Below are 25,706 nucleotides of genomic sequence, written 5' to 3' on the forward strand. Positions count from 1 at the left end.
GCCAACTGAACAGACCAGGAGAATGACTGTAAAGTATTTAACAAAGAAATAGATTCTGGAAAAGCTGGAATGTTGAGGCAGAGCCCAGGCACCCTCAGACTGGACAGAGACCCCTCTGTGAGCTGGGCAGGGCAGGGAGTGCCCCAAGGAGGCTGGGGACAGTGTAGGGGGGACCTGTGAGGCCCCTTCACCCCAAACTGGCAGAGGGTGAAGAGCCCAGAGCAGCACGAGTGTCACACCTGGGGCTCATCCAGCATGAAGTGCTTGAGCTTGGACTTTTCCCAGTAAGGATTCCAGGGTTCTGTGATTCAGTGGAGACACGTGGGGAGGTGCCAGGCAGTGTGTGCCTGACACAGGCTGCACCAGGACCCTGTGTCCAGGTTCCCAATCCACGCTCCATCCATCCCAGCTCAGCCCCACAGAGATCCTGCCCTTCCCACTGGGCTGGGAGCAGCAGGATGTTCCTGATGTTGGGAATTTGGAAATAGAGACTTTCAAGCCCCTGGGCTGCTGAAAACAACTCATTTCCTGGTTTTTCCCGTAGGGAAATGTAATATATTTCAGTGAGGATATACATGGAGTTTGAGGGGCTGTGTGCAGGTGTGCAGTGTGGAACTCGGTGGGTGGGATGGGAGAGGGAGGAGGAGCTGCTGGTTCTGCTGAGCATCACCCCGTGGCACTGCCAGCACCCCAAAGCAGGAGCTCTCCTGCTGCCAGCCCTTGTTTCCGTGCCGCTGGTTTGGGTTCCAAAGGAATCTCAGTGCAAGTTAATTCAGAGTTCCCAACCACAACAAACCCGAGTAATCCGATCCACCACAGCCTTGCCAGGGGCTTGGCCTTGCTGGAAAAGAGTTTGTTTAAATGAACACCCAGGGCTGGACTGGTGACAGCTCTGTGTGTGTTTGGGAAGTGTCAGAGCAAAAGCAGTTGGAGCAGAGGGAGGCACTGCCTGCCTTGGCCACTCCACTCTGCTCCAAGGAAATCCCGCCCGGGCTGATTTGAGCCCTTCTGTGGTGGCAATATGGGGGTGAGCGTGTTCGGCTGCTGAAAATCTCCTTTATTCCTGTTGGTAGGGACAGTTCTGCAGGTTGTGGCTCCACCAGGACATTTGTGGTTGTTGCCCCTTCTGTCTTTGTCCCTTCACCTTCCCTATGCCCCGCCACCCCATGGGGGGATCCCTCTGGGGGGCTCCCACCCCACAGAGGTTCCCACGCACACCGGAGCAGCTCCAGGGATTGCAGAGCCAGGGTTGTGTCAGTGGGAAATGCTGATTGCTCCTCGTGCTGGGACATTGCCCAGCTGCTCTTGGACACTGGGGTGACTCTGCTGTGCCCTCTCTCCTCCAGCCGGGGCTGGGGGCTGTGCCTGGATGACCCCCCAGCCCGGGAGGTGCTGGACTTTCCCCTGGTGCCCCCGGGTGTCCTGTACGATGTGGGCCACCAGTGCCGGCTGCAGTACGGCCCCTACTCCACCTTCTGTGATGACATGGATGTGAGTGGGGTCCCCTGGGGCAGGGGGGGCTCGGGGGGGCTTTGCTGGGGCTGTGCTCACCCTGCCCAAGGATGGGTCTGGTCTGTGCCCAGGGGATGGGTCTGGTCTGTGCCAGGCAGGAACCATGTCCCTCTGCTTCCCCAGAGTGTCTGTAGCACGCTGTGGTGCACGGTGGGGAACACGTGTCACTCCAAGCTGGACGCGGCTGTGGATGGCACCGCGTGCGGGGAGAGCAAGGTAAGGGGGGGCACCCCTCCCTTGGGGACACACAGGAACTGTGCAGGGTGCAGTGCAGGGATGGGCTCAGCCCACTGCCCAAACACACAGTGCCCCCAGCAGGGACTGCCCTCAGGGAAGGTCACTCACCTGGGATCATTTGAATCACCTGGGAAGGTGAAGCCCACACTTGATGACCGTGGCAGAAGAGCACAAGGCTGGTTCTGCTGCTATGGAGGATGCTCCTCCCTGGGATCTTCCCCACTGCTGGGGAGGCAGCTCTGAGCCCCTCTGGCTCTTCCCTCTGGGCTGACATGGGGCTGTGAATCCCCTTGCAGAGGGGTCTCCGTGGAGCTTTGGGTTTGTTGCCTCCTTTAAATCCTCAACCAGCCCAACCCCTCTGGGTTTCCCGTTGCTCCAGGCTCTGGCAGAGCCAAGCTGACCCCGGGGCACCTCCGTGCAAGCGAAGCAGGGATTTCCACGGGACAATCCATGCGCTGGGTGCTCCCCATCCCTAACCTTGTGCTCTCTTCTTGCTGCCTGTCCCTGCAGTGGTGCTTCAACGGCGAGTGTGTCCCCGTGGGCTACCGGCCCGAGCCCATCGACGGTGGCTGGAGCTCCTGGAGCTCCTGGGCCTCCTGCTCCAGGAGCTGTGGTGCAGGAGTGCAGAGTGCTGAGAGGCACTGCAGCCACCCCACGTAAGCCAGCCCTGAGCCCGGACCCCCGGGACAGGAGTCACAGAGCCCTGGGATGGTTTGGGTTGGAAGGGACCTTGTTCCATGCCCTGCCCTGGGAGTGCTGCAGTGTGACTCAAACAAAGGGCAGAGACTCCAGGCTGGGAGATGTAAAACATATCCAGTGTCCTTTAGTGACAGAACAGCAAACCAGGCATTCTTGGAGCCTGATTCAGAGTTGTTTTGAAAAATCCTGCTGCAGTTTATCACCCTGCTGCATTCCGTGAGCCAGCGCTGGCTGGAAGTGCCCTGCTGGAGGAGCTGCCATCTCCATCCAGGGATTTCTGGGCAGATTCATCTGCTCCCCAGATGTCCTCCTGGTCACCAAATCAGTGTTGCACTGGATTCAGCCAAAATCCCTGGCTTGCCCTGGTGTCAGGGCACCCTGGGATGGGGAGGAAAGGGAAAAAAGGAAAAAGGGAAAGGGCTTTGCAGTGATGTTCCAAGGGAGTAATTTTTCCATGGCATGGGGAGCTGGGGCAGCCCCAGGAGTGAGCTCCTGACCCTTCCAGACGTGTTCTGCCCATCATCTTCCTCGGGTGAGTTTGGTACGTGCTGTTGGCTCTTGAGGGAATTGCTCTGTCATCTTGGTCCTGGATCAGGACCTGGCTTTGTGTTTAACATAAACTCTGTGGCAAAGGTGCTGTGGTGGTTTATGGAGTGCTCCAAACACAGATGTGGACAGGCAGGAGAGCAAACACTGGAATTTCCTGGGCAGTTGTTTGCTTTGGCCACTGGCGATAAATCTTCAGCTTTGCCCTTGGGATGGAGTAAGAAAATATGTACTGGGCATCCCTCCCTCCCACAGCCGTTCCCTCCGGGCAGAGCATGTAAACACAGCCCTAAAATAATGATTAGCTTCATTCTCTTCAGCAAAATGAAGGAGAAGGAGTTTTCACGAGGGCCGTGGGCCATGGACAGTGGTGTGAGCGAAGGAAAAGGAGATGGTGGCCACGTTGTGTGAGGGTCTGCTGGCATCTGAGAAAAAAACATTGTGGATGCTTCTCGAGTCTCCCTTGCTTTAAAAAATCCAGTGTCAGCTTTTGCCTTTCCCTGGGGCAGCAGAGGAGCAGAGTCAGGAGGAGTCCCTGGGTGGGATGGAGAGCAGCTCCTCCAGAGCTGCCGTGGAAGGGGGTGCAGCAGGGGTGCACTTTAACCCACCCCAAGCATCGCACAGCGCTGTGACTCCGAGCTCTGAGCCCCGTGTGACTCCTGCCTGCCTCCCCCAGGCCCAAGTACGGGGGTCGGTACTGCCTGGGCGAGCGGAAGCGGTTCCGGATCTGCAACGTGCGGCGCTGCCCCCCGGACGAGCCCTCCTTCCGCCAGCTCCAGTGCAGCCAGTTCAACCCCATGCTCTACAAAGGGAAGCTCTACAAGTGGACACCAGTGCCCAACAACGGTGAGTGGAGGGCAGGACCCGGAGCTCGGCCCTGGAGTTGGATGTTTGTGTCCTCTCGGCAGTTCCACGTATCGGTGGCTGGCTTCTTTTTCCTTCTGCCTTCACTCAGAGTCAGGATTGAATGCAGGAGAGATGGATTTTCTTGTTCGGGCTCAGTTCTTTATTGATTCTTATCTATGGAACAGAGAGTTCTGCAACACTTGTAGCTAGCAAAAGCGAGAAAAATGTTGGTAGATCTAGCTAGTTACAAGGTTAAAAACTAACATCTGTATTATTTATACTTCTGAACCCAGTAACCAAACACGTGTGACCCGCACTGCGGTACTTTCTAGCCAACTAAAAACTGCTACCTGAAACCATGAAGAAGGAACAAGAAGGAAGAAGAGCCCAAGAACCTCCATCTTGTCCCATACCTATCACTGTATTCTAAAATCCCAAATTCCAAACCCTTCACCATGTGAAATCACACACTTCCATTCAAACTACACACCAGTAATTCCAACTCCATCACTCAAATTTGGAAGCCTTCTCCAAGGCCTCAAGTCCAAAGCAGTGTTTTCCTGGGGGTCAGCGTCAGAAAGCACAGAAAGCTCAAAACTCCCAGGTTTCATGGTTCTAACGGTGTCCCAGCGGCGCCTCGCAGCCTGGGGCTGCTGTATTTAGCGTTTTACACCGTGGCCGGACTGGCAGGGCTGGTTTGTGGATTTGGGTCCAGCCCTGGGCTCTGGGCTGACCTGTGCCTGTTCCCCAGTGAACCCCTGTGAGCTGCACTGCCGGCCCGAGCGCGAGTTCTTTGCGGAGAAGCTGCGGGACGCCGTGGTGGACGGGACACCCTGCTACGACAGCGAGGCCAGCAGGGACATCTGCATCAACGGCATCTGCAAGGTGGGGCTGGGGGCACAGGGACACCCCGGGGCTGGCACCCACCCTTGGATGCTCAGCCTTGCCTCCCTCTCGTGCTGAGCTCCCTCGTTGTTGCCGTTCCCCGCTTGGAGAGCATCCCTGGTCCCCGTGGGGTGAGCGGTGTGGGCTGTGTCAGCCTCTGTGCTGGCCTCAAGGAGCCAGAGCACAACCCACTGATGATGGATGGGGCTTGGAGCGACCTGGTCCCAGGGAAAGCGTCCCTGCCCGTGGCAGGGGGCTGGAACTGGATTGTCTTTAACTCCCTGCCGAGCCAAGCCAGGCCGTGCCAGGATTCTGTGAGCCCCCTGGAGACGATGCAGGGAGTGACTGGGAGGTGCTGCTGTGTGGGGCTCCCTTGCAGAACGTGGGCTGTGACTACGAGATCGACTCCCACGCGGTGGAGGATCGGTGCGGGGTGTGCCACGGGGACGGCTCCACCTGCCACACCGTCCACAAGACCTTCGAGGACAGCGAGGGGCTGGGTAAGGGCACCTCCTGCTGTCCCCAGAGCATGCCTGGCCCAGCACAGCTGGGCTGCTGCTGCTCCTTTGGAGGGGGGCTTTGATTCTAGCTTGGTGATTTTTTTGGGGGGGGTGAGACAGCGGGGAACTCAGGTGGGCTCAGGGCAAGGTAGGGTTCCTTACAGAGGTGTAAAGATTGGCACACTGCTGGCACCCAGGGGACACAGCACCCACCCGACGACTAAAATCTTCTCTGGCTCCACCAACACCTAGTTCCATTCCCAGGTTACGTGGACATTGGGATTATCCCCGTGGGAGCCCGGGAGATCCGGATTGAAGAAGTGGCAGAAGCTGGGAATTTCCTGGCACTGCGGAGCGAGGACCCCGAGAAGTATTTCCTGAATGGTGGCTGGACCATCCAGTGGAATGGGGACTACAGGGTGGCAGGCACCACCTTCACCTACAAGAGGACAGGGAACTGGGAGAACCTCACCTCTCCAGGGCCCACTGTGGAGCCCGTGTGGATCCAGGTGGGATGGATCCCACCTTCCTTGTGGGCCTGAGCTGTCCTGGTCCCTCCCTGCACCCAGGGGATGGGCTCTGCACCTCCTTGGGGTGTGTTTCTTTGGGAGCCAGTGCTGGAGCAGCCAAGCTGCCGGCCTGGGGAATGTTTCCAGCCCATAGTACTTCCAGCTGAACCTGAAACCCTTTGCAGAATTCTGCAAGCTATTGACAGGAGGAGTGTGAGCAGAAAGAGCCATTTCCTGAGGCTTTCCTGTATCTTATCACGAGCAGGGAAAGAGCCCCCAGTGCTTCTGGCTGGGCTGGACAGTCAGGACAGAGGGAGCTGCCAGTTCATGCAAAGCTGTCAGGAGTCAATATCCTTGTGACCGTGAGGCCACGCCGTCCTCTGGAGAAACCACTGGGAATCATCCCACAGATGATGATGGCACAGCTGGCACCAGGCTGAAATTCCTCGTGGTGCCAGGGGTGGTGGTGGCCACGGAGCTGCATCCCGTGGACCCCAGGATCCCCCTGCCCTGCAGTCGTGGCCCAGCCTGATGCACTCCCCGGAGCATCCCTGCCTTTGCACGGGCTCGAGCAGCCAAAATCTCCTCCTGCCTTCCCTTCAGTAGCAGCTCGGGTGGGATGTGAGCAGGATCCTGAGCCAGCTGCCGACAAGGGCTGCTGTGAATGGGAACGCTGGCACCACTAATCACTTTCTGGGATTCGTAACCTAATTAAGACCTTTGCACAAGAGCGTCGCGATGTTCATGGGGAGGTTTTGGAAAGACGCCCTGGCTCCCGCCAAAGCTCCAAGAACAACAAAACTTTGGCAATAATGGGAGTGCTTAGGCTAAGAAAAACAGGGATGAACTCCCGGCCCTTGTGAGCACGGGTACGGGAGGAGCTTTGAGCAGGGCTTGTGTCAACCACAGGAGCAGCAGGAGCCCGCTGGGAGTGGGAGGCAGTTTAGGAAATTCCACCCCTGGGCAGGGACACCTTCCACACTCTGGGTTACTCCAAATCCCATCCAGCTCTGTCATGGAGCTGGGCACAGGGTCACGTCCTTCTGGACTTGTTCCTTCTCTCCTGAGTAGCCCCAGGGGAGCAATGCCACCCCCCCGCTGCTGTTCACCCCCTGGGTGTCCCCTGTGTCCCCCCAGCTGCTGTTCACCCCATCCCCTGTGTCCCCAGCTGCTGTTCCAGGAGACCAACCCCGGGGTGAGGTACCAGTACACGATCCAGCGCCCGGCTGACAGTGAGAACGAGATCGAGCAGCCCGAGTTCCTCTGGCGCTTTGGCTCCTGGACCACCTGCACGGCCACCTGTGGGACAGGTGAGTGCAGCCCTGCGGGACACCCGCCCCGAGCAGTGGAGCATCCCTGGGGAGCCTCTGGAATTCCTGGCTCTTGGGTTTCACGAGGTTTTAGGGGAAGAAGAAAGGGACATCTGCTGAGGTTCACGGCTCCCGTGGTGCTAAAGGAACTCCAGGGCTGTATCAGCACTTTGCTCCCAGCTCGGTGTCCTGTTACCCTGCAGGGGATGGAGACAAAAGAGCTTTAGAGAAATCGGGGAGTGTGGAAGGGCTGTTCTCCTGCCTGGCTGGGCCTCTCCATGGGGGGGAACACCCAGGGTTTTACAGAGAGCCCTGAGGTCCCACAGTGTCCCCGTATGGACATTTGCTTCCCCTCATCCTGCCCCACTGCACCCCTGGCTGGGTATCCCAGGGTCCCCAGGGCAGCTTTTGGGGCACTGATGCAGAGGGACATTTCTGGAACGCTGCTGGGGGAGGCTGGGAGCAGCAAGCACTTCCTCGAGAGCAGCTGGCACTGGAGAAAAGGGGAATTCAAGGACACTTGTGCTTTCTAGGTAGCACAGAGTGCCAGGACACGGGCTTTGTTTGACCAGCTTCCCTCTGTGTGATTCGAGTGCTTGGCTTCCAGAACAGAAGGGAAATAGAGGAGTGGATCAGGCAGGAGTGGGGTGAGGGTGAGCAGCTGCAGGAGGGCTGAGCGCCTCTTCCTGCACCGAGTGATGATGTGAGGTGAGACATGGATTTGGGAGAGACTCTGGTGAGTCCCAGGACCCTGTAAGCTCCCAAGTGCTTGAGGCAGAGCCCAGCTCAGCAGCTTCAGCAGGGCTGTGTCAGTCTCAGCTGAGCCTGTGGCAGCTCTCCATGTCTCAGGTCAAGTACGAGTTCCAGGAATGGGCAGTGTGGGAGCTCACCCTTAGAGTCCCCTGGGAGCACACTGGGCACACGAGGCTTCGGGCAGCCTTTTGTCCCTGACTCGGGCTGGGGCAGGGCTGCCAAAGGAGCTGAGTGCTGCCCAGTGCTCCCAGTGCACACAGCTCTGCTGGCCACACGTGGCTGCGGGCAGAGGTGCAGCAGCTCAGCTGCCATCCTGCAGAGATGGCAGCACGGCCCCACTGGTGCCGTGGGGCTCTGGGAGGGCATCACACCCTCAGCACAAAGGAACTGGCAGCTTTGAGTGGTGCTTTCATTTTCTTTCCACTGTTGGGGTGGCTCAGGCCGCGCCGGACGGGGCTGGGCGCCGTGGTTGCCGAAGCCGTGCTGGTCCCGTGTGGTGTGGGTGCCCTGGGGGTGCTCTCAGTGTCCGTTCCCCACAGGGGTGCAGAGGCAGGTGGTGCACTGCGTGGAGAGGCTGGCAGGTCTGGTGGAGGAGCGGTTCTGCGACGCGCTCGCCCGCCCCGATGACCAGCAGCGCACCTGCAGCGAGGAGCCCTGCCCGGCCAGGTGCGACCTGCCCTGCTCCTCCCCTCTCCCTCGCCCCGGCCAGCGGCCCAGGGCCTGTGCTGGTCCCTGATACCGTCCCTGGGGTTGTCTGAGAGGCTGAGCCTCACGGGAGGTCCCGTCCTGGCAGGATGCTCCTCTCTGCCTCTGTGCACGTAACCCTGGCACAGCTCAGGGACTGTCCCATCCCCGACCCTCTGTCTGAGCTCCCAGACCTTGGGCTGACACGTTTGGGATCCTCCTTTCCCCGTGGCCCCACATGACGGGCAGTGGGATGGATCTGGGGCACAGCTACTTGCTCTGCCTGAGGTCTTTCCCTTTCCCGTTCTCTCTCTCCCCTTTCCCATTTCCCCTGTCCCCTTTTGCCTTTCCCCGTTTCTATTTGCCCTTTCCCTGTCCCCTGTCCCTCTCCACAGGTGGTGGGTGGGTGAGTGGCAGACCTGCTCAGCCTCGTGTGGCGGGGCAGGGCTGATGAAGAGGACGGTGCTGTGCATCCAGAGCGTGGGGCTGGACGAGCAGAGGGCCCTGCAGCCTGCACGCTGCCAGCACCTGCCCAGGCCGGAGGCCACCGCGCCCTGCCACCCACAGGTCCCCTGTCCCTCCCCCTGGACTGTGGGGAACTGGTCTGAGGTGAGAGGGGATGTCCCAAAGGGGCGGGAGATGGGGACGGGAGCTCCCGGGCACCCCAGGTGTGTGCTCCTGCTCCCAGAAAATCTGTGGATGTGTCTCCGTGGGCTCAGCAGCTCCCAGGGACAGGAATTCCATTGCTTGGAGGGGTGTCAGGGGCAGGAAGGCGCTCTGGGCAGTTGAACTCTGCCCCAGCTCTGAGCTGTGCTGCTCCCTCACACGGGGTGAGGGCCACGCTCTGTGCTTGGCACGAGGAGGGCAGAAATGAGGTTTTAACTGGACAGGGCTTGGAGCAGCCTGGTGCAGTGGAAGGTGGAGCTGGATGATCCCCAAAGTCCCTTCCAACCCAAACGATTCCGTGGGGTGATTAATGGTGACACTCTGTGTAGCCTTGACTTATTTTTGTGTTTGTGTGAATCAGCTTAACCACAGGCTGAGGGTTTCAACCAGAAAATGATAACTCCTGATTTAAGCAGCCATTCCAAAAGTGTTCAGAGTGAAGACAAATATCAGGAGAGAAAGGAGAGAGCCTGGGAACTGAGCTTGTTGCTAAGAAACAAATGGAATCAAATATGAGCAGAGAGTTTAGAGGCTAGATGACAGCGAGTTGGAAATGTTTTTCTAGGGGCCCACAAAAGCCACAATTAAGGGCTGAGAAAGATGGATGCAATGGTTTAAGGGGAAAATTAGGGGCTGTTGGTGGGTCAGTGCTGGGCTGGCACAGCCCTCCTCTGTGGTGCTGGCACCAATGGATTTGTGAGCCCCGCAGAAATGCGTGTGGGAATTTGAGGTTCTGTCATTTTTCTGTCCTTTAATTTAAAGGGAGAGCCCTCTTTCTCTTCCATTTCCACCACCACCGTAATTAGGGAAATTGGAGGGGCTTGGAAGCTTCCCAGAACCGTGGTCCTTCTGCCAGCAGGGTGGGGCAGCTTTGTCCCTGCAGAGCCCAGGCAGGAGCACGTGTGCCCATGTGGCACTGCCAGAGGGGCTCTCTGGGCTTTGGGTGCCCACAGCTGCTTCACTTGGTGCCTCAGAAACACTGTACACCCAGCTCTATGGACTTCCCAAATTAGCTGATGCTGTCAGAAGGCTGGTTTGTTCTTCTTTAGCTCCCAGGTGGGATGGCTGTGCCCTGGCAGGAGCACATCCCACTGTGCCAGCCAGCCCTGGTGCCTCCTGCCCAAGGCTGAGCCTTCCTGCCAGCTCAGTGTGTTCCCACATGGGGCTCCTGGCAGCCCTCACTCCTTATCTGTGTCCCAAGGGCTCTCCTGATAACCCAGCCTTGGTGAATAACCTCCCTCATTCCCCTGCAAGTGCTGCGATACCTGGGGTTATCTCCTGGATGGAGCTGGAGGCCTTTGCTGGGAAGTTTCAGCCTGGAGGGAGTTGATCTCTGTTTTCCCTGCCATCCTGGGGCAGGAGCAGCTCCTTGCAGCCCTCTCACAGGTGCTGCTGTGTGGGAATGTTTGATTCCAGCTCCTGGAAATGCCTGGTGGTGGCCACCAGGGGATCCTGGAATGCTCTGGGGTGGAAGGGACTTTAAAAGGTCCACGCCCCCTTTCAGAAGTCCTGGTTGCTCCAACCCCTAAATGCAGCAGAAAATGCTGCTGTTGTCCCTTCCAGTCTCGGTTTGTTTTGTACTGACCCATGTCAAAGAGCCCATTATGGGGGGCTGGTGTGTCCCCAGCAGAGCTCCTTCCTGACCTTTGCTTTTTGCCTGCTCGGACAACACCCATGTTGTTATTCCCTGCTGCTCCAAAGAATGCTGTTCTAGAAGAAGAGATGCAATTCATGGCAATAGGTCGCAGCAAAGACCCATTAGATCATCTCACCCCTGCCCTTCCCAGTGTCCATCTCCTGGGAAAACTCTTCCTGGCTGGAGTGCAGGTCAGGAATCACCCTGAGCAAAGTGCCCACAGCACCAGCCCTGCTCTGGGACAGGGAGGGCTCCATGTGGGCAGCAGTGCTCTGCTCGGCAGGGTGACCAGTACCCCGCGGGTGGCACAGGAGCTGCCCAGGGCTGGGTGGTGGGAGCTGGCAGAGTGACACGGAGCCCTGTGGCACAGGGAGCCCTGCTGGGGGCACGGGCACCTCTCCTGGCCTCGCCCCACAGACCTGTCCCTCTCTCTTCCCTTCCCAGTGCTCTGTGACCTGTGGAAATGGGACCCAGAGGCGCCCTGTGCACTGCAGCAACAGCACCGGGGCCACGTGTGACCCTGCCCAGAGACCCAGCCCCGACAGGGTCTGCTCCTTGCCACAGTGCCACCAGAAATGGGACAGTGCCGACTGGTCTGGCAGCGGCTCCTCCAGCAGGGAGGTGTTTAATGAAATCCATTACATCCCCAGCAACCACATTCCTAAATTTAACCCCTTAATCCCAAACGTCCCGGAGTCCAACGATGTCAATGTTATCACCGAGGAGGATTTCTCAGCCAGGAAAGGAAATGTCTTTGTGGATGATTTCTACTACGATTATAACTTTATCAATTTCCACGAGGATCTGTCCTACTATCCCTTCACAGAGAAGGAGACCAAAGGTGAGGAGCCAAAGCCCGGGCTGAGCACTGGTGGCGTGGAGGGGCCCTGGGAGCTGCCCACTGAGGCCGTGCTCAGCACCGAGCTGGGAGGAGACGGCGAGGAGCACCCAGGCACCGGGGAGGAAAACACTTCTGCTCCTGTGCGGGAGCGAGACACAGAGCCCGGGGATTTGGCCGTGAATGACATCCTGAGCACGGTCCCCGAGGATGTGGGATCAGCCACCCCCAGATACATCACACCTGGCTTTTTGGGTGAGGAGGAGGAGGAGGATGCAATGCCCCACTCTGAGCAGCACCCACCCACCCAGAGCTCTGTGAGCCGTGACTCTGCCAACCACGGCCACTGGGATGGACCCCACAGAGCTGTGCCCAGCAGGACCAGCCTTGGGCAGGGTGCCCCAGCTCATGGCCTTCCTCCAGCTGCTCTGGTGCCCACGGGCTGGGGCAGTGCTGCTGTGGATGTGTCCCACGGGCCAGGAGCACCGGGCAGCGCGAGCACAGAGGGACACGGCACGGCCAGGTCTGCAGGGAGAGGCCGCCAGGACTCCGGGGAAATGGGTCTGGCCGTCACCAGTGACATTGATGGTGCAGCCCCGCAGCCCACGGGGCAGCACAGGTGGGCAGGAATGCCAGAGGGGATGCTGGACACGCAGGCAGGGGGGCAATCCCGTGACATGGACAGGGCAGGTCTTGCCTTGCCCACCCCAGCTCCGGGCTGGGAGGTGACAGGGAGTGCTGGCAGCGCCCACCCTGCCGTGAGCCCCCCTCCTGTGGTTGCTGACGGGCCTCCCATGGGACAGGGAGGGCAGCAGCCAGAGCTCCACACCCCTACAGCCCCCACCTCAATCCCCTCGGTGGCCACAACAGCCCCTTCAGTGTCCTCGTCCCCTGCCATGCCTGGGCCAGGCACCCAGCTCACCTCCAGCAGCCTCACCCAGCAGGATGCTCTGGTCCCAGCCATGCCCACAGCCCCAGCTCATGGCTCACCTCCCCACGCTGCAGGGTCCCCCCTGGAATGGGGGACAGAGGGGGTGTCCCAGCACCCAGATCCAGCGTGGCCCCGCACCCAGCTGATCTCCCATGGGACCCTGCTCAGTGTCACTGCAGCGAGGGAGCCCTCAGCAGGGACACCCCCAGGGACATGGACACCCCCAGGGACATCTGCCTCCAGTGACAGGGGACACGAATTGTCCCAGCTTCCCCCTTTGCCTCCCCCGCTCTGGGAGAAGAGGCTGGAAGAGGAGGAGGAAGAGGAGGAGGAGGAGGAGGCTCTGCTTCCACCATCAGCCACTGCCAAGCCGAGCTGGGAGGTCGGGAACTGGAGTGAGGTACGTGGTGAGTGCCATGAGCAGTGCGACACGACTGGTGTGGATGTGAGACCTGTCCTGTCCTGGCTGGCTCTTGGCAGCAGTCAGTGTCTAGGGTCATTAGTGCTGATTAAGAAACAGCTGGTAACGAGAAGCTAAAGGCACCCCCAGCCTCAGGGTGCTGCCCCTTTTCCCCCCATGCCGTGGGCAGCTCTGGCCATGAGAATCCTCCTGGGAGCAAACACTGAGCAAACAGGGATAGGAAGGGTTAATCCCACCCAGAGCAGAAACAACTGCAGTGGGCTCTGGAGGAGCAGTGTTTCTCCTCCTTCCCTGGGCTGAGCACTGCCTGCTCTGTGTGGGGTTGCTTAGAAGGGAGAGTCCTCTCCCTACATCATCCCACAGCCCCAGTTCACCCAACACCCTCCCAGTGCCCCTGGAAGAGGCAGGAGCTGAGTCCCAGGGACCTTTGTGCTGGGTCAGCAGGCTCCATTCTTGGCTGGGTGTGGAGCTGGGGGTCAGGGCTGTGGGGATGCAGAGCAGGAGGTAAGGGCTGGGGGGCTGTGGGGTGGAGGGCAGTGGGGTCAGGGCTGTGTGGATGGAGGGTCCCTGGGTCAGCAGGGTCCTTCCGTGGCTGGATGCAGAGCTGGGGGTTGGGACTGTGGGGATGGAGGGGTGCAGTGTCAGGGCTGTGGGGATGGAGGGTCCCTGAGTCAGTGGGCTCTGTCCTTGGCCAGGTGTGGAGCTGGGGGTCAGGGGTATGGGGATGCAGGGTGCAGGACAGAGGGGTCAGGGCAGTGGGATGGAGGGCAGGGGGATGCAGGGTGCAGGACAGCGGGGTCAGGGCAGTGGGATGGAGGGCAGGGGGATGCAGGGTGCAGGACAGCGGGGTCAGGGCAGTGGGATGGAGGGCAGGGGGATGCAGGGTGCAGGACAGCGGGGTCAGGGCAGTGGGATGGAGGGCAGGGGGATGCAGGGTGCAGGACAGCGGGGTCAGGGCAGTGGGATGGAGGGCAGGGGGATGCAGGGTGCAGGACAGCGGGGTCAGGGCAGTGGGATGGAGGGCAGGGGGATGCAGGGGTGCAGGACAGCGGGGTCAGGGCAGTGGGATGGAGGGCAGGGGGATGCAGGGTGCAGGACAGCGGGGTCAGGGCAGTGGGATGGAGGGCAGGGGGATGCAGGGTGCAGGACAGCGGGGTCAGGGCAGTGGGATGGAGGGCAGGGGGATGCAGGGTGCAGGACAGCGGGGTCAGGGCAGTGGGATGGAGGGCAGGGGGATGCAGGGTGCAGGACAGCGGGGTCAGGGCAGTGGGATGGAGGGCAGGGGGATGCAGGGTGCAGGACAGCAGGTCCCTCGTTGCAGTGCTCAGCCACGTGCGGCCTGGGCGCCGTGTGGAGGCCGGTGCGCTGCAGCGGCGGCAGCGATGGCGGCTGTGCCGAGGCCGACAGGCCGGTCCCTGCCCGGAGGTGCTCCCTGAGACCCTGCTCGGCCTGGCGTGTGGGCACCTGGAGCAAGGTAGGGGGTGCTGCGGGGAGGGAGGGTCCCCAAATCCCACGAGGGTCCCCAAAACCCACGGGACAAGGCGGGCGTGCGGTCGCAGCTGCTCTTGGGGAGGGTTCTTGCCCTGTGGCTCACGCAGGTAAAGGTTTGCACTTGTCACGGGGTTTAAACTGCTCATCCCACAGTATTTTCATTTTTCTTCCTCTTGGGCTGGTGAAAAAGTCAGGAATTTGCAAAAGCTAAACAAAGTGATTTGATGAAAGGCCAGGTCGGGTGGGGTGGACAGCCTGGTCTAGAAGGGGGAATCCCATGGCAGGGGCTTGGAAACAAGGTGCTCTTCAAGGTCCATCCCAAACCATTCTGTGATTCTGTGATTTATCAGTCTCTGGACAATGTTCTGGCCACTCCGCACTGCCAGGGGGTGTTTGCAGTTCTGCTGGGTGAATTCAGTAGGTTTGGTGGTGGGGAATAGCCCTCCTTGCTCTGTGTGGTCACCATTCCTTGTGATCATCAGCTCTGTAAGGCGTAAAGACTGTTGTTGTTCCAGCTGGTTTCAGAGGGGTGGTAGTGCTGCACACACTGTGCTCCAGCTTGGTCTAGAGCTACAGGGCAAAGGAGGTGCAGTGTCAACTCAACCCAGCCTAGCAGAGCGTGTCCCTGGGGTCACTGCCCTGCCCACAGCGACTGCCCCTGCACTGGCCATGCTGCCCTTCCCCACCGTGGTGCTGTGTCCCTCCCCAGTGCTCCAGGAGCTGTGGTGGTGGCACCAAGGTCCGGGACGTTCACTGTGTTGACACCAGGGACCAGCGGCTGCTGCGGCCGTTCCACTGCCAGGCTGGGCTGTCCCAGCCCCCGGCACAGTTGCCCTGCCAGAGCTCGCCGTGCCTGCCCTGGTACACATCCTCCTGGAGAGAGGTAAGGGCTGCCCAGGGGGGCCGGCTCATCCCGCCCCTGCCGTGGCAGGGACACCTTCCACTGCCCCAGGCTGCTCCCAGTCCAGTCCAGCTTGAATGGAGCAGCCGCAGCTGCTCTGGGAATTTCATCCCAGCTGCTCCACACCCTCCCAGGGAACAATTCCATCCCAATATCCCATCCATCCCTGCCCTCTGGCAGTGGAGGCCATTCCCTGTGTCCTGTCCCTCTATCCCTTGTCCCCAGTCCCTCTCCAGCTCTCCTGGAACCCCTTTGACCCCTGGAAGAGGCTCTGAGGTCTCCAGGTGAGCACCCCCAGCTGTGTCCAGGGCAGAGGGGCTGAGGGATCTGGCTGGGTTTGTCCTGCAGTGCTCAGAGCCGTGTGGTGGCGGGGAGCAGGCGCGGCTGGTGACGTGCCCGGAGCCAGGACGCTGCGAGGAGACATCGAGACCCAACAGCACCCGGCCCTGCAACACGCAGCCCTGCACCACCTGGGTGGTGGGCTCCTGGGGACAGGTGAGTCCCACCTGCAGGGGACAGAGGGGGGATGCCAGCCTTCTGCCCAGGGTGGCACTCTGAGCCCCGTGCTGCTCCCGCAGTGCTCGGCTCCCTGCGGAGGGGGCATCCAGCGGCGCCAGGTGAAGTGCATGGACACCAGGACAGGTGTGGCTGAGGAGGACAGCAGCCTGTGTGACCACGAGCCGTGGCCAGAGAGCACCCAGAAGTGCAACCCCCAGGACTGTGAGAGCTCCGAGCCAGGTGAGCAGCAGGCAAAACCGGTCTGGAAAATGATGTGGGGAGTCTGTGGGGAGGTGGGGCAAGTGTTTCCTACATGGGTTGTGTAAGGCTGACTTGGCTAATTGATAATTAAGTGGGAATGTTAGAACTGTCTATAAATGTCCAGAACATCCGTCCCTCAGGGGCCAAGCAGGGTTTTGCTGGCACGGATGTGAGCTGGGATGTGCTTGTTGGAGTCAGCAGTGTCACCCAGCACAGGGACGCTGAGGGACCCTGTGGGCTATGGGGTGAAGGGACCCCAGCCAGAGGCAACAGGGCATTCAGGAAAGGGGGGGGGGCAGAGGGGAATAACCAGTAATGGAGCTCTCAGGAGGCTGTTTAATGGTAAAATCCCAGAATACGAGAACTGTGAAACAAGCAGGGCCCAGCATCAGAGAATGGAATAAAGGAGCAGTTCTCCAGCGTTTTCAGGTGTGTCTGAGCAGGTGCTCCAGGGAGCCAGCCCCATTTTAACCTGTTTGCCATTTACCTGCCCCGGCTGCTTGGCCACACCAGGGCACTCACTTGGCTTCCTCTACCTCTTCCACTCACAGAGATGCATCCCAAGCACAGGCAGTTCCCTGAGAGACAGAAATCTGGGGACTGCAGGGGTTAACAGCACTTGCAGAAAAGCAATATAATGAGGGATTAGATGTCACTGATATCAGCATGTCAGTCACTTATCAGCTTTATCTTTTTAATGTGTCCGTGCAGAAGAAAAGCTCTTTGGCTGCCCAGAAGGTATTTTTGGACCTCCAGGAGGTTTACTGGACAAAGGGAGGGCTGCGAGGTGGGGCAGGGGGGCAGCAGTGCCTGGGGTGGAGGAGCCAGATCCATGGCTGCTGTACACATCCCTGGGGTCCCCTCTGCAGCCTGGGACTCCCCTTCCAGCCTTGCAGCTGCTTTTGTTTATCCCATGCCCAGCGTGTTCCTCCTAACACCCATTCCAGAACCAGCAGGAGCGTTGGCTCTGCTTAACTGGGATTTGGGCACTGGCAGTGCTGGCCATCAGGATGTTCTTAGCTATTAATCTGCTCCTTTTTGGAGCCTTTGCAGGGCCACGGGGCATTCCAGCGTTTTGGAAATGATGAGTCAGCCCTGCTCAAGACACGATTTGCAATTCCGGCTGTTTTGGTCAGGGGAAAATTTCCATGCCAGGCTTGGTGATGAGAGCTGTAGAGCCAAGGCTGGACCAGAACAACCACTGAGATGTGTAGGAAGCACACAAATAAATGGTAAAATCCTGGATCGAAAATGACATAAATGCTCTGGCTGCAACCCAGGGCAGGAAACGCCTCTTGGAAATACAAACGTTTCCAGCCAAAGCATGAAGGGGAACAAAACTTTCACATGGCAGGAAATCCCAGATGTGTAAATGCACAGGCAATGGCTCCCAGAAAGACATAAATGTAACTCCAGCCCTTTCCTGTGCTCTGAAGGATCTTTACTGCACAAGATTGATTCAGGCTGGAGTGATCCATGTTTTTGTGAGGAACATGAGGAGCTTCTCCCTCCTCTAGCATGAGCAGAACCAGGGCTGGGTCTGTGAGTGGCCATGTCCTCACTGGACCACAATAGTGCCAATAACCCTAGCAGGGCTTAAATGTTCAAACCATTATCAGATGGATTTTGAGCAGAGACGGAGCAGAGGAAGCACAAACAAACATCTCACAGCAATCAGCTCCTCAATTAAAGGAGGATTAATTAGAACCAGAGCCTTGAGCTGTTGCCAGGTTATAAATTCATTGAAGATTCCACCAAGGTTATTTTTGAATGTGGCTGTTTTCTTGCAGCTGCAGCCAGCTGTGAGTGTGTCCTTAGATGGCTCCTGGGAGCTTTGGAGCCGTGGGCACCCCAGTGCCTCAGAGTGGTGCTCCAGAGGCTGGGGACTTCTATCTGGGAGTTGTTTATGGTGTCTTGGGAAGGAAATCGTGAACCCCGGGTCTGCATGAGGGCCTGGAGTAACCTGCAGCAGTTTATGCAGCAGATCAGACAGATTCAAACCAGAAAAGTGGGAATTGCTGTGTACTGGAGGAGGAGGCAGGGCGTGAATGGAGCTGGTCACTCAGCTGCTCACTGCAGGGTACTGGCTGTGCTGGACATGGGTTTTGGGCAGATCCTGGTGCTGGTGACACATCCCTGCCCAGGACAGAGCAGGGCAGCCCCAGGTGCTCACCATGGTCATGCCATGGAATGAATCAATTCCCTCGTGCCCATTTCTCCAGATCTCATACTAGGGAGGTCCCTGAATTCCCCAAATCTGCCCCAGGCAGGTGATGGGGCCGGTTCTTGGCTCCAACAGCAAACAGGGCTGTCCCACAGGTGTCTCAGCTTGGAATTCCAAAGGGATGAGGTAAGGACTTGGCTGGCTCAGGGACAAGTGTGTATGAAGTGGTGCAGTTCCTCTGGGAGCAGGACAGAGCCATGTCCCAGGAGCCCAGCCCTGTGTCCCAGGAGCAGCAGTGCCTGGGGGTCCCAAGGAATGAAGGCTCTGCCCACTCTGGGTCAGCCCCAGACACCCATCCCTGTCCCACTGCCCCCGTTTGCCAGCTCGTTATCCAGGGCTGGCTGTACTTCCACTTGCCACAGGATTAATTGGCAATTAAACGTGGTGCTCCTGCTTGCTCTGGGCAAGGAAATTAAATTGTTCATGCTTCTGCAAGTCACAGAGTTCGTCCACAAGGGATCCATGTGGGAAATAATTGCAGCAAATCCCAATTTTCTCTGTCATTTGAGCGTGTAAATCCCTATCCAAGTGGTGAGGCTGGGAGGTGCTGCTGAGTGAGGCATGGAGAGCAATTAATTAACTGCTAATTAACAACAGGAGTCAGTGGGAAAGGGATCCTCTGGAAAGGACTCCCTGTTTTGATAAAATGTAGGAGAAAGAAGTTACCTGCAGTAGGGCTGACACCTGAAAACTGTGGGGTTTGTGGGATTCTCCCACTTTCCCAGCTGGGGTTGTGTCAGTGCCAGTCTGTGCAGGTCTGATCCAAATCCTGTCCCATCCCAAATCCCATCCCAAATCCCATCCCATCCCTGCTGACCAGAGACCACAGGGAGGCACCTCAGCCCCAGAGCAGGACCCTGGGATCATTTACTTGTTAGATTCAGCCCTGGCTCCAAGAGCATCCCCAGGGCCAGAGGTCAGTAGCCTAATTCCCTGGATTTGCTAGCTCAGCTCCAAGCTCAACCTTTCCTTGTTTTTACAAAACGTGTTCCAGGAAGTTTATTTTTCCCAGGAATAAAAGTAAAAGCTTAGATCTGGCTGGCAGAGGCTTAAATGAAATTTAAAGTGACTTCCACACTGACCTAAAAAAACAGCCCCCAAAAAAGTGGGGGTTTTCAGCCTCTAATGTGCTGACTTAGCCTGGATTTTTAAAGCCCTGCTTTAAGCTATTTCTTTAGCCTAAAATTTGGCATGGACTTATGGTGTGTGTGTCCAAATGAAGTGTGAGGATTATATAAAAAATTGTTAATAGAAAGAAATAGCAGGAAAATAATTAAATGAAAATTGGGTGGGTTCTGTAGGTCCCTCTCTGAAGAGCTGACAAATTAAGTGCTTATTACAGCTTCCCTTGGCCAAGACCAAATTCCAGGGAGGAATCACAAGCTCAGCCAAGATGCTCAGACCTGAGGCTGACCCCGCACACATCCACCCTGAGACTGCAGCAGGATCTGGGGAGGTGATGGGAACTCAAACCTTCAGTGATTCCCCTTGACTTCACTGAGTCCAGGGAGTGTTGGGAAACGCTCTCAGGCCTGGGGTGGGATTGTGGGGGTGTCCTTTGCAGGGCCAGGACTCGGCCTGGATGATCCCTGTGGGTCCTTTCCAATTTGGATATTTTATGATCCATGAGGTCATTTGGCTTTGGACCCTTGGGGTCTCCGGTAAGGTCAGCAGAGCCTCCAGCCAAGGGTGGTGGCTCTTCTCCCCCATGCCCAAGATCATCCCTGCTATTTTCCACAGAAATCCCATCCCCTGTGGGTCGGGAGGTGTTCAGGGAGCAGTGACCCCTGGCAGGGTGGGCTCCCTGCTGCCTGGGCACGGTGCAGGGACAGGAACTTCCTGATGAGCCCAGGGTGCTGACCTGCTGGAAGGGGATCAGGAAAGGGCTAAGCCATCCCTCCAAGCCTGGAAAGCAGCCTCCCAGCGTGAGCCTTCACAGCTCTTTCCAAGGAAGGCAGGGGGCAGCTTGGTTGGGATCCATAAATAACTTTCTAGGAAGCTGCGAGTGCTAAAAATATTGAGGGGCTGGGCAGGGTCTGTCCAACAGAGCATCCCCCAGCAGTGCCCAGGACATTCCCACCTATCCATGGGCACCCAGGCTGATCCCCACTGTGCTGGGACACCCCTGAGGTGTTTTAGGAGGGAACACCTGTGTTCCTGTGCTCCAATGTCCCAGTGCAGCAGGGCCCTGGGGGTTCAGGGGATGCCCTGTGGAGCCACAGGGATGCTCGCAGGGAGTGTTATCCTGACAGCCCCGTGGAGCATCGCACCAACGAGCACCTCCCTTTTCCCAGTGGCTCTCACAGCAGGTCTGGGATGTGCTGCACTCCTGGCTCGGCCCTCGCTGGTTTGTGCAGGGATTTCTCATCTCACCCAGCAGGGAAAGAAGATCCACTGCTGGTGTGCCAGCAGGCAGGGGCTGGAGCGAGCCCCCAGGCTGGAGGTGTGATGTGCAGATGGGATCCCCTGAATGCCACTGTGTCAGCACTGTTGGATCCAGCAGTGCAGTGATAAATTGCTTTTTGGGGGCACAGGGACGCTCTGGCCAGGCACAAAAAGCTGCAGCTCGGGAGGCAGGGAGGAAATACCTCAGCTGAAACAGAAAATAATTTTTAGAGCAGCGTAGTGACCTCCTCATTGCTGGGCTGGGAGAGGGGGCTGTGCCTGAAATCCCAAACCGGGGGAAAAGTCTCTGCTCTGCATCTGCTGCATCCTTTGCCTCGGCCGCGGGCTCATCCCGTGGGAATGGGGGCAGCAGCCGTTCCCTCAGCACAGCTTTGTTCCAGAGGGGACAGGACAGGGGGCAGTGGTCAGTGAGAGCTCCCCTGGCTCAGTCACGACATTTCCCCTGCAGAGAAGTGTCATGAGAAAGAGAAAATCCCATTTCTGCCCTGTTTCTGTCCCTGCTCTGCATGGTCCTGATGGAGAGTGCCCAGGGAAAAGCTTTAGGGGGGGCTGGCCCCAGAGTGCATCAGCTCTGCCCTTTTCCAGAGAAAAGATGTCCTTTATTTTAATTCCTTGTACAAAATTGTAATCACAGGATCATAGGGTTTTAAGCTTAGGCTCGTTTTTGAGTGGATGTAATTTAAGCAAGTCTTACACCACTGGGTGAGAAGCTGTAGGCTCAGGAGTCGTGCCTTGCTCTGAGATGAAGTAGAGAAGGAGGAAATCAAAAATTCAAACAAAGCAGCTTTGTATTCACATAAAACCTGTGTATTTGGTGACTTTGTGCTGCTGGGCTGAGCCTGGTGCTCCCCCACAGCAGAGCCAGGGCTGCCCCCGGAGCAGCCGTTCCCAAAACAAAGCCCTCAGGTCCTCAGAGCAGCACCAGAGTTGTTTTGAGGGCAGCAGGACACCTGCAGGAAGCGAAGCAGATGATGCAGGTTCTCAAAATAACCAAAACAATTCAAAGAAAAAGGAACTGTGGCCTTTCCTCTGCTCTTCTGGCACCGGGGATAGCTGGGGACTGGCAGGAGGGGTCAGTACCCGGGGTTGTGTCCTGCACCTCAGCCCTGTGCCCTGGGGAGATGCTTTGGAGCTGCTGGCAGCAGCACGGGTGCGGGGATGGGAAATGCTGGGGATGGGAAATGCCACAGGTGCCCAGGTGGGCTCTGAGCTGGGGGAGCTTTGCCCGTGCCTCTCCTTCCACTGCCGGCTTCCACACAATCCTGGCACGCTTTGGGCTGGGAAGGAGCTTTGCCAATCATCTCGTGTGCCATTTCCACATCGGGCTCGTGGTGACGCTGCCTCTGACACCCTCCTGTGCTCCTACCTCCCCTCCAGGTGTCCCCTGCGAGCGTGACCGCCTGACCTTCGCCTTCTGCCAGACTCTGCGGCTGCTGGGCAGGTGCCACCTCCCCACCGTGCACACCCAGTGCTGCCGGAGCTGTCGCCAGCACGGGCTGCTGGCAGCGCCCCGCGGCCACCAGCGCCTCTCCCGGAGGTGACAGCGCTGTCCCCAAGGCCAGCTCCGTGTGGCTGCTGTGCCGCGGCCCGGGGCTCTCCAGGCTCTGTGACTCTGTTCTCTAAAGGTGCTCAAACCATCCCCGGGGCTGGTGGGGTGGGACATGTCCTGTGCCCCCTGCTCACTGCAGGACCTGCCGGGGTCACGCTGCCCTGGGAACCAGCGGGGAACCGAAGGGGGAAGGGGAACTGAAAGCAGCAGTAATTTGGGGAAGACCTCTCAGAAATGCTTATGGTGCTATCATTTGACATTTGCAGCCTCTCGAGGGTGTTGGCTGGCCAGCACAAACTTTGAAATTTTTTTAATTATTTTTATATCTCCGAGGTGAGCATCCAGCATTCCAACGGCTCTGCCAACCCTCTGGGGTAGGGATGTTTTGTTTTTTTCTTTTAAGGGACTTGAAGCTGGCAACCCATTCCTGTAATTTTTCATTAAAATGTTTAAGCACTGAAGCTGAATATATTTAATTTAAGAAGTGGAGACAAGGCAGAGGAATAAAGTTTAAACTTCAGCTGGGGCTGTGCAGGGCTCGGTACCCCATGTCCCCACTGCTGGCTTTCTCTGCCAAAGCCATTGCTGTGTCCCTCTGAGCACAGGGCATCCCCAGGGACACTGAGCTTTGGAGTGCACCAGCACATTCCCTTGCATGCATTTGGGCAGGAGAGGGGAGCTGCCCTGTCAGTGAGTGGCACATCCCCTCCCTCGTGGGCAGCCAAGTGCTCAGGCCCTGCATTTCTGTGTGTGTAGCAGTGTAATTCTTGGTTAAGGTGGTTTTTTTTTTTTTTTGTGGCCTTACAGGCTGAACCCTTCCCCCCCCCAAACCCCCTCCCGCTTATCTTATCTAGATTCTCCTCTATTAAGGTTAGCTGATTTTTAACTAGAATATCCCATTTACTCTGAGGCACAGCCCCTACTGCCTGCTCCCAGAGTGGTGTGGGAATGAACACCCCTCTCCCTGTCTTGGGGAGGGTTTGCTGGCAGGTTGGTCTCTGGAGAAGGGCAGGAACATTTTGGTAGGAATTCCTTTCCCTATTACTCCTCAGGCTGTGGAGGATGCCCAAAAACAGGGGGACCTTGAAGGGCAACCCTCCCTGCACTGGGCAGAGTGAGGCTGGAGCCCATCCCGGGCTGCAGAGCTCCAGGGGCATCTCCCTGGGCTGTCCAAAGGGGGAAATTCCTATGTGTGATTTGTATGTAAAACACAAGCCATGACTTTTTGTCATGTTTTGTAAAATACAAGCCATGACTTCACCATTTGTGCTTTACTCCGTTCCAAGGTGGTGTCAGGTTTTTTATGGTCCAAGATCCTGTGTCCAGTCCTGGTTTCCTTGTCCCCAGCACCATCTGTCCCTGTCACCCTCCCAGGACTGCAAAGGGACAAGCCTTGTGTTGGGGTCTGATGGCCACAGCTCACGAGTGTGTTAAATTAAACAGTTACTGAAGGAAACAGGTGGGTTTCACATTTTCTCTTCCCTAGGGGAGTTCTGAAGGGTTTCAGTTAATTGGAGATGGTTCAGGCACTGGCAGCAGGAAGGAGTGATCAGTTTGCATCCGAAAATCATTCACAGCCGCCGTTTGCAACTGGGATTTGCTGATTAAAACATGAGCTGGGTTGATGGGGTAAATCAGTTCTGCAAATCGATTTATTTATGGCACAGGATCTGGTGAGTGCCTCCTGCAGTGCCTTTCCACATGCAGGATCCCATCTGTGGCTGGTTGAGGGCATGGGATAATCCCTCCTGTGGGACACCAGGCCTCCCACCAGCACAGAAACTGCATTATCAGTGACAATCAAACACATCTGGCTTAAATATCTGCAATATTTTCTTTCAGCGAGACACCTCCAGTGAGTGTCTCCGGAGAGAAGCTCTTCACAAGGGCCTGGCAAGACAGGAGAAGGGGGAATGGCTTCCCACTGACAGGGGGCAGGGTTGGATGGGATATAAAAATGCCTTTTTTCTTCTTCTAAAGATGCTTTCATTGTCTCAACACAAGCAGGATGTTATTCAGACAGAGCTGCTGCGGTGGGGAGAGAGGAGGAAAGGGCTCATGGATCAAAAGATGTTTAAAATAGGATCATGGGATGGTTTGGGTGGGACTGGATGGGCTTTAAGGCCCCTTCCCACCCAAACCATTCCACAAGTCCATGATCTCCTGGGAGATTCTCTGTCTGACAGAGCCTTTTGGCTTCAGATCAGAAGTGAGACCTTTGTGCCTCCCTTGGTCACCTCCAGACGTTTCCATGCTGGATACAGGAAGAGGAGCTCATTAGCTGGGAAGCAGCAGCTGCTGATGGAGGAATTGTTTGTGTCTCAGATCCTCGGGAATTCTCCCAGCGCTTCCGCAGCCCCACCTGTGGGTCACAGCTCTCAGACCTCACCAGGGGCCTCTGTCCAGCCCAGATGATCTCAGCTGGAAGGTTTTAATTCCCAAGGGGCCAGAGGGGTTATCAGTCCTTCATCAGCTGCATGGATCAGGGAGGGGCACGGTCCCAACCTGGGCAGGTGAGGAGGCAGCAAAGCCAGTGGGACCAGGAACAGCTCAGCTCCCACCTGGCCTCTCCAACAGTGATAAAAATGGGTTCATCCTCTCTTTTTCTTAAAACCTCCTTGTGCTACACAGAAAGGGTTCACAGGCACAGCACAGAGAGGCAGCAAAGCCAGGACGGCAAGGGAAGGATTTGAAAGATGTCACTGGTTTATCTTTTTGTTTGGATCATAATTGGCGGCTGCCCTGGTGGGGAACAGCCTTCACCCACCCAGCTCGGGGTGCTACACCCCGGCCACTGCTCCGGCAGCTCATCCCAGTCCGTGTGCCACAGAGAGACATTCCCGGTGGAAGTGAAGGGAAGGGAAGGGAAGGGAAGGGAAGGGAAGGGAAGGGAAGGGAAGGGAAGGGAAGCAGAGGAGCTGCCCCGCTCCTCAGCTGGTACCGAGGCACGGTGTGTTTGCTCACCCGGAGCAGCCCTTTGTTGGGGAAAGTCAATAAAGCTGTTCCACATGTGCTGGAGCAGGGCAGGGCTGCCTCAAACCCACAGCCCCTGAGCTGCACCGAGGGTGTAAACATTTAGAAATACCTACCTGCCAAAAATAGCTGTGTCTCTAGACGCGACCGCTCCGCTGCCAACTGCGGTGAGTAATAGTTACACCGTGAGTAAAGTGTGTGCAAACACGAGCCGGGAAACAGCCCCCCTCCCTCTTCCTCCTCTTTGCAAGGAGCCGCAGCCTGGAAATCCGGGAGGGGAATGTGATTTCAGGCCGGGAAATGCCAGCTGGAAGCCGCTCGGTGTGTCAGGGGTCTGGCAGAAGGACAGAAGGATGCTGCTGGCTGTGCCTGGGGAGCGGAGCTGGGGATGCTCTCTGTGCTGTGCTGTGCTTTGAGGCAAGGCAGGAGC

At 57.6% G+C, this 25,706-nt stretch overlaps 1 protein-coding gene across 1 annotated transcript in view; it reads left to right on the plus strand.

The window, feature by feature from the left end:
* Positions 1–22,295, plus strand: part of ADAMTS7 (ADAM metallopeptidase with thrombospondin type 1 motif 7) — a 31,490-nt gene extending 9,195 nt beyond the window's left edge. Inside the window, exons 10-26 of the mRNA XM_062501160.1 lie at positions 1,347–1,491; positions 1,636–1,728; positions 2,260–2,405; positions 3,671–3,840; positions 4,592–4,725; positions 5,105–5,225; positions 5,490–5,734; positions 6,903–7,044; positions 8,337–8,463; positions 8,877–9,090; positions 11,228–12,721; positions 12,878–12,952; positions 14,295–14,447; positions 15,174–15,347; positions 15,714–15,860; positions 15,944–16,103; positions 22,132–22,295. Coding sequence (XP_062357144.1) covers positions 1,347–1,491; positions 1,636–1,728; positions 2,260–2,405; positions 3,671–3,840; positions 4,592–4,725; positions 5,105–5,225; positions 5,490–5,734; positions 6,903–7,044; positions 8,337–8,463; positions 8,877–9,090; positions 11,228–12,721; positions 12,878–12,952; positions 14,295–14,447; positions 15,174–15,347; positions 15,714–15,860; positions 15,944–16,103; positions 22,132–22,295 — 3,904 coding nt within the window. The remainder of the gene's footprint in view (positions 1–1,346; positions 1,492–1,635; positions 1,729–2,259; positions 2,406–3,670; positions 3,841–4,591; positions 4,726–5,104; positions 5,226–5,489; positions 5,735–6,902; positions 7,045–8,336; positions 8,464–8,876; positions 9,091–11,227; positions 12,722–12,877; positions 12,953–14,294; positions 14,448–15,173; positions 15,348–15,713; positions 15,861–15,943; positions 16,104–22,131) is intronic.
* Positions 22,296–25,706: the final 3,411 nt, after the last annotated feature.

This window comes from Cinclus cinclus, chromosome 13, assembly GCF_963662255.1.
Source record: "Cinclus cinclus chromosome 13, bCinCin1.1, whole genome shotgun sequence".
NCBI lineage: Eukaryota > Metazoa > Chordata > Aves > Passeriformes > Cinclidae > Cinclus > Cinclus cinclus.